Here is a 12,538-nt window from a genome sequence, read left to right on the forward strand (position 1 = left end):
AACTGCCAGCGTAATAATAAGTGGCTTGGACAAGGCGCAGGGCTCCTCTAAATGACATTTGATACGGTTATTGGTGCAATCGAATTATGGGACTTTAAAGTTTGCAATGAAGCGCAAAATGGCTAATTGTCCTCAACTCTGACATCAGCCGTCATTTTGGGGTCACTTTGACCCCCCCTGCCTGGCTCTGACCCCCCCTATGGGCCCCCTTTTGCCCACTCTGAGAGCCAGGGCTCAAAAGCCAAGAGAGGTCAACGACTCCACCAAATCACCAAATCAGGCCTGATTACTTGAGACATTAGGTAATCGATTAGAAAACATTAAGTGACTTTGAATAAACAGAGGGAGTCCTGGAGCAACTGGCGCTCGATACTTCCGGTCACACACACTCATTCACAAAAAGTGAGAGGTAGTTTTATAGTTTTGCAACGTGTGCACACACACTCATTCACACACTCTCTCATGCACAAACGCCCAAGTTTTTTTATTTTTAGTTTCAATTTTATTTCTTTTTGGCTTTGTGAGAAATACACAAAGGTTTTGCACTGTGACATCACTTATCAGGAATCATTGTTGTCACCTATCAAACACTGATTTCTGCCAATTTCACGGCCTTGTGTATCATCAAATATATGAAAAAAGGGCGGATTAAAATTGTGTTAATGTTTCCCTACTTGGTTAATGCAGTTTATATTCTAGTTTTAGTCATTCCCTCTCTCTCCCAGTCTCTCCCTGCATCCTCTGCAGTCAGCCAGGGGGGGAGTGTCGCCCCGGGCCAAACATATGCTTCTTTCCATTGCACTAATCCAAATGCAGCGTGGAGGAATAATTGCTCGAGTGGCCGTGGCTTCGCAGGGGCTTTGTCCCTCACTGGCTCCCGTCAGCCAGGCACACGCCATTTCAATCAACTCCCTCTCTCTCTCTCTCCCTTTTCTCTCTCTGTGTATCAAACCCCAGACCTTTTATCAAACCAGACCCTCACGCTTCATAAGCACACAGCCACATCCTCTAAAACGCGCTTGTTGTTTTGTTGTTGTTGCTGTCAGGTCATCATATTTGGAGCTCCATCTTCATTAATATTGACAGTGCACCATGTTGGCAGGCTGTATTGGCAAAACGGTCGCGTGAGCAATGACTGCAAATGAAAATGACTTTTTTTTTTTTTTTTTCACAGCGCCTCAGACTATTTTAAAGATTCTCACAGATTCCCGAGCACCAAGCGTTACCCAGTCAGGAGGGAGAAATCAACTCGGTCATCCGAGCAGAAAGTTGACATAGCTGATTATAAGTTGCTTGGATTTGTGCAGAGCAGTGGCTGTAATATGTGGTTAGGAGAAGACAAAAATGAAGTGACAAATGACAGGAGATAGACTTTCACAGATGTTGCTTAAAGCTCGGAGCAGTTTGGGAATCTAAAATGACGAGGGCCAATTTCAAGTAAGCTTAATAAATAATAATTATAATAATAATAAAAAATAATAAAAAATAATAATTATAATAATAATAATAAATAATAATTATAATAATAATAATAATAATAATAATAAAAACTATAGTAATATACAGAAAATAATAATAATAAAAATAATAATAATAGTAAGACCGACTTTCTGACGTTTTTGGGGATAATATAATTTGTTAAGGAAACTTTTTTGTCGTAAAAAACTAAATACACTAAATAAAAAATAATATTGGGAAATAAATTGGGGAAAAATGAGTTCCATTTTGTAAATATTGGTGCCAAACTCATATACATACATTTATACGTCCTTACTAGCCCGCTTCATTGTGCAAAGTTTTGCCATCTGACTTTATGTGTTTGATTTGTCATTTATAAAAGCTGATTCGATAAGGCAACAAAAGTCCACGTCTTCCTGATGGATCAAAAACATACACAGTTTTTCCTACAAGTTTAAAAAGTAAATAACCGCGCGCATGGGCCCGTGTTGCGTCCTGTCCACATAAACACCCGCAGCTTTTACGCGCCATCTCCTCCTTTGTCTTATTTTCTGTGAATCAACGCTGAAAAAAATCACTCTAGTAAAATGCTGCATTTGCTAGGAAATCACATATTCCCCCGGATAAGGGAAGGAATAAGACAGAGAGAGGGAGCGGAGGGGTAAGAGGGGGAGCAGCGCAGAGCCGTGGATGTCTGACTGAATTAATAGACATGATAATTTCACACTATTTCATAGCGAGCTATCTGTTCCATCACAGCAAAATAAAAGGGTCACTGCGCAGCTGTGGCGAACCCCAAGCGTTATTATGAAGTTTGATGATAGACACCCCCTCCCCTCTCCTTTTTTCCTCCCCTCTCTCTTTTTTTCTTCTCTCTGGTACTTCGCTTCAGGCCAGCAATAGCTCGGGGCCACGCCGGTGCCTCCCCATGATAAAGGACTTAGACTCTGTCTGCGCGCAAAGAAAGCCGCAGCAGCTCCTCTCTCTCCCGAACCTAATCAACTCGCTGGCTTGGCCCTTTAACGATTGGTATACACCCCCCCCCCCCCATCACTCTTTTTCCCATTTTTTTCTTTTTCTTTTTCTTTTTCTTTTTCTTTTTCTCTTTCTTTCTGTAAGTTACTGCACATGTATTTATTTAGCCTTATGCCCCCAAACAAAACGTTACCATAAATAATAATAATAATAATAATAATAATAATAATACTTTAAAAAATGACATGACACAAAAAAGCTATGACGACAGCATTGAGCCAAACACAAAACAATTAATTATATTAAGCAAAAGTTAAACACACGATAGCCTACTTTTGTTTATCTTTTCATAGAAGCCTACAAACATATATATATATATATATATATGATATTATAGGACTTAAGCTGGGTGAGAACAAACAAAAAGTATTGTAACAAATAGCAGAATTACTTTAAAGTTGTTCATAACTTTCATAAAGTTAGCTACATATTGAATTTTGGACCTTAACTTTTAATTCAGCTGCCCCAAAAAAAACAGGTTTTAAGGATTAAGTGTTCATCCAAATCTGAAGACAACAACAAACATGTGTATTTATAGTTGGTTATAGTTCTCTTAAAATTGTCAGTTTGTTTCCCAAGATAAAAAAACAAAAACATGTATAAAAACAAAGGACAGCTTCGATGGCCTTCTTCCCCTGAAGCTTCCAGGTTGATAGGGACCTAAAACTCTCATCCCAGGTGATGGGGCTCATTCTGTCCATATGGGTTTGCTTCTGCCTCCAGGTCACACAGTTTTAACTTCATCCAGCACTCATGCACTGACAAAACTATTTATTCCAGAGCTAAAGTCAGGGTAGACTGATGGTTGGTGCTTAATTTTCGTAGATGCCACTACTTATTTTTTGGGAATGTTTTTGCTTTGTATTCCTTTATAGTGACAAAAATAAATGGTTACTTCACTCTCAATGGGGATTGAAGTGAATCCAACTCCAAAGGACCCTCAGAGAAGTGCAAGAGTGTTGATGTGTGGGCCTCTGCAGGTGGGAAACATATACCTGTCCAATCTTTCAAAAAGGATATTACAATACAAAATAAACAACATGAAAATACAAAGAAATAAAGTGGCCAGTTGGGACAGTATAACAGTATACAGTGAATACTGTCAGAGATGGAGGGGGGTGGTGGTTGTGACATGTGACAGGGGTCATGAGCCACTTATGGGCCAACACTCCAGAGAGCACATGACGCCTGAACCTGTGGAGCTCCCAGGTGGTGGTGGAGGCTGATCTCTACTTATCTGTATGACAAAATTGAAAGAGACCAAATAACTACCCCAACTATAAGGAAGATAAAAACTGTACGGCTACATTTACTTTGAAGTCATTTTTAGGTTGTGGCTTTAAAAAGATTGGAAAAGCAAACTGTTTTGTCGTAGTTTATTTGCTACTGAGCCGTATTTCACCTGCCTGCATTCAATATCTAATATCTCATTTCTGTCACGCTTAAGACTAACATTTGGACTATTGTTAAAGTTAAAGTTCCTATTCAAGCTTGACACTACCTTAAGGCACAGTGACCTCTTGCACATGTTCAGCGTTAGAGCAAACTTTTTATTACTGTAAAAAAATAAATAAATCAGTATTTTAATATTTAAATAAATGAATAAAATGTGCTAAAATGACATGCCACTGTAGGTGTGAGGCTAATTCTGCTTCTGTTTACATGGTGGTGTTGTTGCACAATATGAAGACAGTCCTTTCCTTCTTTTTAGTAATATCCACATTTATTGTAAAATGATTTGACGTCTATTTAGACACATTTTGGGTGATAAATATGTTAGGAAAAATGACTTTACTCATGGTTAGGGTTAAACTTTTAGCTTATAGCTGATAGAGCTCAATGCTTTAAACCTTTAAGGAACAGGAAGATACACTTCAAACGTCAGGATAGATTTTTTTGAGTCCCTTTTGTGTGTTTGTTTTAGCCTTGTTTAGAACTTCCTGTTTTTAAAGATTGAGAGATGTTGAGCTATTAGCAATAATGGCACAGGCCTCCAACTCCAGAAAACCAACACAATTATGGCTAATAGTGAGATGCTATTGTGCTGCCAGTGATGAAACTACAACATAAGCTACTATTCATTAATAATATTAGCTGATTTGTTATCTTCTCCTTTAGGTGACCACTGAAACATTCATTACATAAAACAGCGAATTCTCCACCACGTCCATCTTTATTTGCGCTTGCATAAAAACTGTAATTGTTCATGACAGCGCAGAAGTGCAACAAAGTTTTCTGTCATTCTTCAGTAGGAGCTACGTTCAGCTGATAGTAATGTAATAACTTTACGATAAGCAGCCACATTAAGAGCTTAAAGGAGACTCTTGTATGGTACAGAGAGTTAGAGAGCTTGCTCTGGCCTCTTGGAGCCTGTGAAGAAACGGTTTTGATCTCACCACAGGCTAAACACTGCCAACAGGACTTGACATTGCAGAACAATTTCCCAATTACCTTTTGACATGCATATTGACACAAACGCGCAAAACTGTAATTTTCTCTCTGAATTTGTTAGCTTGAGGGGCTCACTTTCATGCCAGTGGATTGTCAGATGTGCTGCTCTCTCTCTCTCTCACACACACTCACTATCTCTCTCTCTCTCTCTCTTTCCCTGTGTGCTTCTATGTGAGTGTCCAGAAAAAGGATTCCCTCCTGACAGCTGGAAAATGGAAAAGACCACTTTCAAAATGGAGGAAAAGAGTGTGAAGTTTTATGAGAGAAGCATTTTCTGCGTCTTGTTAAATCTAGTTATCGCCTGCATTTCAGTTGAATTGTGTTGTGTACGATCAAAAGAAGATCTCTGAAAAAGTATATGTATTTTTCACTCATGCGTCTTGGTTTCTGGAAGCTTCACAGATGTAAATGTGATCTGATGGTTTCCTTCCACAAACAAGTTTCGTCTAATACCACTGAACACTTGTGTGCCAAAAACCTCAACCTTTCCCAATAAACTTTGCAGAGCTCACAAACATGTTGTCTCTCCATTGTCAATCTCAACGTCCAGGCCAAACTCAACATGCCAGTTGACACTGAAATGCCATAATCACTGGGATGTTTTCCTGTGTTTGAGATGTCCAGGCAGCAAGGAGAGGAGAGAGGACGACGGCCGTGTCATCGTGAAGCTTGTCATCGCGTTCGGCGTGATTGGCACATGCTCGGCCGGATTACAGGAGCTGGTGTTGATGGAGGGTTACCCTGAGACTCTCAGCCTTCTGCTCGCAGGAACCCCCCGAAAAACTGGGTCAGACTAGGGCCTGGCTCTGCCCCAAGCCCCTTTGCCCCGCCGTTAGTCCCAATGCAGGAGCTAGTGGAAGAGAAGGATCAGGCCTCAGGCCCAGGGTGAAGGCCAAAGCCCAGGCTGGTAGCTCGACCTTCCCATGGTACTCAATTTCAAAATAAGACTCACATATATTTGTAGCCTTAAGTACAGTAAAGTTGATGACACTTTTGGTTATAAATTGTCTTTTTTCATCCCTTTAACATTTTTTCAAACAAACATTTTAATATGAAAGTGTTTATTAGTTGAATAGTTTTCTGTTATAAAATGTTAAATGACAAGAAATACTAAAAGGAAGCTCTAGCCCTTCAAAATAAAGGCGCCATATTCCTGCTTTTGTTTCCACTCCTTTATAAAAAAGGTAATTATTGTAATTAATGTGAGTAACTGCAACAGAGGATGTTAATTTGCTTTGAACCCACCATGTTCAAAGTACACAGCATGTGTGGTTACATGTTGAGCCCTCATGACAACCGGTTCATGACCCGCTGAAGTGTTTATGAAACACACGTTCAAACGAAGTGGGGGAAAAAAAGACTTTTTGACACTATCGGGTAAACAAATGGGTCATGTGTAGGATAGAAGCGAGTTTGTTTGATTTAACTTAGATTACTAATCATATAAAGTTCTCACTGGTCTTACTGGGAAACCACATTAGTGAGTGTGGTGGCAACGGCTGGAGTTTGACACCAGAGTGACATTTAACCAAACACCAGTGTGGCTTCACTGCTGTGGTTTTATGTAGTCATACATTTTGTACTTTAAGTAGAGAGCAGAATATAGAACTTTGTTTAAAACAAGGAAAAGTGTCTCTACTGACTTTAGTGTGTAGACGTTATTAAGCAGATCCAAATGAGGAAATGTAAAAAGCAGCCTATGACTGATTGACTCTGTGCATCCTCTTTTCTCCCTCCTTGGCCCGAGTACACGCTTCCAAAGTGCGTAACCCCAAATGAGCTCCGTCTTCTTTCAGTCGTCACCTAAATGAAAGCAGCCACAACTAAGGGGCCGGGGCTGAACGCCAAAGCTTTGCAGTGGCAGCACCGTGTTTAACACAAGTTCCATTAAAAAGAGCCCATTACTACCACTGAAGGAAACGGTGCCCGGGGCCTCTCTAAAGTGTTGCGAAAAACCTCATTGATAATTAAATGTTGGTTACCCCCGGTATGCATCGCTCCCGCACTTTGCTTACCAATCAAACCTCCGCCCACCGCGGAGGCTGCCATTTGCTCTCTCTCCTCGGTGTTTATCAAGGAATCATGCAGCCCCTCTAATAGGTGCCAATTAGAACCAATGGGGGCTTAGGGGTTAATTATTCCCAACACATTATTTGATTGAGCGTATTTAGAGCGATACAGTGCTGGGGAAAAATGGTGACAGGGGTAGCAGTAGATAACGCTTTGTTGATGTACACTTACAGACAGTGGCGCACACACATGCATGCACACACAAGCAGCTGAAATAACTTTCTCCATGCAGTTTCTCATGCTGCATGTTGTTACGAACCAATTGATTTGTTTAGGATCCTCACATGAAGTCGAAGCTTTGCATCCTCGCCTGTAACATCTCGTATTGATCTGTAAAGGTAGCGTGAGAATACACAAGGCGAGATAAAAGAACCGACTTGTTAATAATTTGTATTGTTGAATAATCTCCCTCACACAAATAAGAAAAAAAAATGCCCCAAATGTATTTCACTGCTAAAGCAAACAAACAAAAACAACAAGCAGTGGAAAAATCGTTATGCAGGTTCTTTCAAGTGCAACATAGACCGTATCAGCATCAATAATACAATAATATGTGTGGAGGGAGAAACAAATGTGGACTCAAGCTGCTCCCCTTGAACAGTAAACACTGGCAGGAGAAGAAAGAGTTAGACAAAAAAATCATATACACAATGAGCGGTAGGTATCTGATTTATGCTGGGTAAATAGATAATAATCATTAAGCCCAAATAGTGGCTCTGCTCAGTCACACAGCAGAGAGGCAGAGACATAAAAGTAAGTTGAGAATAAAGCTTTTGACAGGTTGCTAATGGATCGCTGTAGGCCCATCTGTTTCACTGCAAATAGAGAAATGCTGGGGTTTTGATTTGGGTGTTGAAACTGTTACCACTGTCACTGTAAACAATAATTGTCAAACATATTTACCTCGCAATCGCTTTAGCAGATGTTCCGCTTTTTGTTTCAAGCCGCTTTTTTGTGTGTTGTATCTCCCCTCTGCAGACACACCACATGCCCCACCACCACCACCACCATCACTGCTGCACCCCCAACTGGAATATTGAGCAGGTATTTGCGAAAGGTGCTCCAGGGCACAGAGTGCGAGGGATTGGGTGGGGTAGGTTTGGGGGGGGGGGGGGGGGGGAGTGAGAGGGGAGGAGGGAAAGGGAGAGAGAAGGAGATTATCTGGGCCCTTCATCAGTGGTTCTACCACCCCCCCACCCCCACCAATCCTCCTGCTCCTGCCCATCGTGGAGCCCTGAGGGCCCGGGGAGGCGGCCCTGTGCCTTGCAGCCATGCAACCTCTTTATCACTCTAATCTGTTAATTGTAGGCGCTCAATTGGCACATGGTGGCTTTTTATTAGAGCCTCCCAACATTAACTAGACAGAGAATGTAGCAAAGCTGGGGCCCTCGTCTTTTTGATTTAACTCTGTCTGTCAAAACTAAAAACAGAATACTTCTCTTTGTGTTCTTCATTTACTCACAGTGGTCTCATATTCTCACACTTAGCCTATAACTCATTAAATTAACATTTATAAAATGAAACTCATAACCTGTAGTACATTTTTCTAGATTTGAATCTGCGAAAAATAATTCAAAACCTTTCCAAAATAAATGACTACTATCATGACTTTTTCACAATAAGAGACACAATATATCATCCGCCTAAACGAATTCAGAAAAACCTCATGACTTTTTCAAAACAAGAGACACCATATATCATTTACCTAAAATAAATCAAAAGCCTTGTAATATTTCAAAATAAGAGACACAATATATCATCTGCATAAAAGAGTTATAAAAAACATTATGACCTTTTCAAAATAAGAGACACCATATATCATCTACCTAAAATAAATCAAAAGCATTGTAATATTTCAAAATAAGAGACACAATATATCATCTGCATAAAAGAGTTATAAAAAACATTATGACCTTTTCAAAATAAGAGACACCATATATCATCTACCTAAAATAAATCAAAAGCATTGTAATATTTCAAAATAAGAGACACAATATATCATCTGCATAAAAGAGATAAAAAAACATCATGACTTTTTCAAAATAAGAGACACCATATATCATGTGCATAAAAGAAATAAACGATCATGACTTTTTCAAAATAAGAGACACTGTATATCTTTCAGCCCTTGATGTTTTCCCCTGGCCCTTTAAAAGCAGAGTGAATGCAGAGACCAGCCTTTACTGCAGCCAAGTGATCAGCAGATCTGATCTCAGGTGTTCAGCTCTCCTCCCTCTGCTCCTCCCGCTGCCTTTGTGCAGCTTGTTACAGTGAGCCAATCCCCTCATCCAAAGACAAGACTCTGAGGGATGACTGTTGGAGGGCCAGAGGTCTCCCTCCTGTCCCGTCCGGGCTTGTCCGTGGCGACTGCTCTTTTTAACCCCCTCTGCAATTTCTCTGCCTCCTCCTTTGTTTGTCAGACTTGTGGTTTGTATCAATGAGACGGCTGAGACGTCGACAAAATAAAAGAGGTGGGGGATTTACTCAGGCTGTCCAGGTGACACAGACATCAATGCACTCTTCACACACACTTACACACCTTTACTGCTTTCTGTGGACAAAAAACAGCTTGTGTTTGTTGTCAAAAGACTGATTAGGAAAAAGACCCCTCTCTGCTGGCGCTCCGGAGCCCTCACAAAAGGTCAACAGCAGCTAAAGTCTGATAAATCTGTGTGTTTTTCTGCAGAAACATAATTCTCAATATCAGCAATCCACCAAAAAGCTTCTGTTAAACGGCTGTGACTAATTTAGAGTGTAGTCAGATTGTGTGCCACAAAGGAAGACAGCAAATATATGAAATGTTTTAATGTGAAATTACTCACAAAGAACTTGAATCTAAGTGTTCAGAAGTTCGTTTTCCAGTTTCAAAGGTTTGCCTGCCGATTGATGCTTGAAATGTTTGATTTCAAAGTAACAAGGGGGGGGGGGGCTCGACGTTTTACTTTTCAACAAAGTTTTACCCCATGAACCCCACAGAGAAATGCAGGCCTGCAACTTGGTGACAGAACAATGGAGTGAGCGATTTATGGCCGGCTATTAACAACTCCTGCTTTCAGGCCCCCATACTGCAAACAGGTGTTTTACGAGTCCGCCCGCTGTTTATTTCCAGCAACTTTCAGAGTTTCCATTTCTGCTTCAGACCAAAGGTTAAAAAAATTCAACGGCTCAGTAGATGACAGCTTCGAATCACATGGTTTACACTCACTTCCTGTTTGGTTTGACTGAGAAGAAACACTGGTCCCCTTACAGCTGAATGATGAATATTTGCTTTGTTATGACTGATCGGGGACTAAGCCTTCTTTATTAGTTCTTCACTTTGGATGCAGAAGAATTAGCTCTTTAAGAACATTGAAACTGCCATGAAGGAGATAAAAGCCATGACAGGGCAAGAGTGCAACTATAAACATGCCAAGCTATAATCATCATTGCAGCAGTTATGGCACATGTAACGCCACCTGATGTCCTATGCTGCTTTTTTCTCTTGTGCCATCACTCCCCTCAGAGTCCATGCCACCATATCCTCGGCTAGAAACAAGGCCCATCATGAAAACAAATTGGATGGGACAGTCTGAGATTCAATTTGTCAAAAGTGTTTAATTTTTTCACAGGTTGGCTTCAGTGGGGTCTTTGTGCATGAAGAAGGAGAAGAAGAATAACTTTTTGCAGGTTCGATTTGTCACATAGCATGTGTTAGCGTTAGCACAAGTTTCGATGCACGCTTTAATTTGTACATTTCCAATGTGTCTGTTTGAAATAGCACTTCCTTTAGCGGAACGTTTTATGTGTTTGAGCGAGAAAAGCAAATTAAGAGCTTGTATCAGGGCGAGGCTTTTATCTCCATTCTGCGGCCCGGTCACAAGGACTCCATGCGGCACACAACACTGGGTATGATACAGAAGTAAACACGGCATGAATGCGACTATTTTGGGTCAATGGTGCCACAGAGTGCAGCTGCAGAAACTTTCTTGGCCCCGGCCTCTCCTCGATCACATCTGCTCACACTCTGCGAAGTTCATATTGTCATTAATTTGAGGATTGATTTAAACAGTCAAGGTACATTTATATTCAGTCACTTAGCTATGCTTGAATGGCTCTGGTGAGTGATTGCTGCAGAGTTGGCACAAAAGCGTGCAGTTGATTTCAGTCAGACGATAATAATGAGATCACATGTAAAAAGCTCAGTTTGAACATATCATGTCATGTACTTTAAAACATAGAAGTGTCTTAGTAGGGACTACTTTTTTTCTAAAATGGAATAGTATCTGTGGGAAAGGAGAGGCAGGATTTAAAGCATTTCCTGAATGGATACACTTTCAGGTTGGGGCAGAAGACAGGGTGTAACTCTGCCATCCTGCATGGAGTGAAACTAATCTAATTCACTTTGAGGAATGTAAGTGGGCCAATGCATACAAGGTGTGAGGAGACGGCCTGTAAACAAAACTCTCGCAGGGCTTAATTAGAAACTGACGCACATAGGAAATATCTTTTGAAAAGCTAAATTTATCCTGAAATTGCTACCTTAGCTTCTTTAGCAAATTGCTGAGGTTGTGCTGTTATGTCTATGTTGGTTAAGACCGGCCATATAAGACTACAATATATCCTGAATTCCATCACAAATCTTGTTGACTAGCAATCATGAACTACGGCAAGAGAGAAGTCTATGTGCGTCAAAAGTGTGCTTGATCTCAAAACAGTTCAACTAACAAGCCACGCTAATATTAAAGATCCCTTTCTTTCTATGTGACTCCTTTCACAGTAAAAGCACATGTGTAAGTCCTCCATCTTCACCTCTCTGCTGTGGGAGTTTCTATTTAATTCCTCTCAGTAGAGGAGAAACAGCACTGTAGCATTACGAGTATAAAGTGGGACTTGTCTATACGTGTATGTGCCAGACTTAAACTAATTGTCTGTGTTGTGAAGCATTAGCCGTTTCCTGTTCTGTTGACAGCTTTGTCATTGGCGGTGAAACTTTGCAGCGGGCCGAACATGCCACGCTCCCGACCGCACTCCAGTTAAATAGCTTTTATTGGGTGACTTTTCGCCAGGCTAAATGGGGATACATTTTATTCGTAGTGTTTGGGGAGAGCCCGAGGTGTATACGGCCGACTTAAGTGGAAAGGCTTTGCAACTTAAAGGAGCCCTTACCTTCCGGCACTGTTTTATTACAACTACTGTTTACATCTCCCAATACATCCTAAGTATTTCCATTATTAAGTTTGGACAAATCATTTGCCTGGGGTTCAAGGTAGTATGCCATTGAAACATGATCCTACTGTTGATCTTATTACTGCCAAAGCAAACAAGCAGAAATCAATTTCAGCAGGAAAGGTAAAGGAAGAAGAAAAAAAGAGGAAATTAGATCAAAACGATTGGGGGTGGTGGTTGCAGCTGTGGGTGCAGGAGAGAGGTGGGGCTAGGAGGTATATATATATGCCACAAGAGTGTTTGTTCACTGTCCAAACAAGTCGACAAATAGTCAGCTGCAATTTTCTAAGGCATTAAAATATTGTACCTCTCCACAGAG

At 40.7% G+C, this 12,538-nt stretch overlaps 1 protein-coding gene across 1 annotated transcript in view; it reads left to right on the forward strand.

The window, feature by feature from the left end:
* Nucleotides 1-1,417: 1,417 nt before the first annotated feature.
* The window catches only part of ofcc1 (orofacial cleft 1 candidate 1), a 190,650-nt gene continuing 179,529 nt past the window's right edge, over nt 1,418-12,538 (forward strand). Inside the window, exons 1-3 of the mRNA XM_069667856.1 lie at nt 1,418-1,437; nt 5,561-5,731; nt 7,993-8,107. Of these exons, the coding sequence (XP_069523957.1) occupies nt 1,418-1,437; nt 5,561-5,731; nt 7,993-8,107 (306 nt within the window). The remainder of the gene's footprint in view (nt 1,438-5,560; nt 5,732-7,992; nt 8,108-12,538) is intronic.

The sequence above is a fragment of the Semicossyphus pulcher genome, unplaced genomic scaffold, assembly GCF_022749685.1.
Source record: "Semicossyphus pulcher isolate SPU_LCO1_2020_fin unplaced genomic scaffold, fSemPul1.0.p SCAF_18, whole genome shotgun sequence".
Lineage (NCBI taxonomy): Eukaryota > Metazoa > Chordata > Actinopteri > Labriformes > Labridae > Semicossyphus > Semicossyphus pulcher.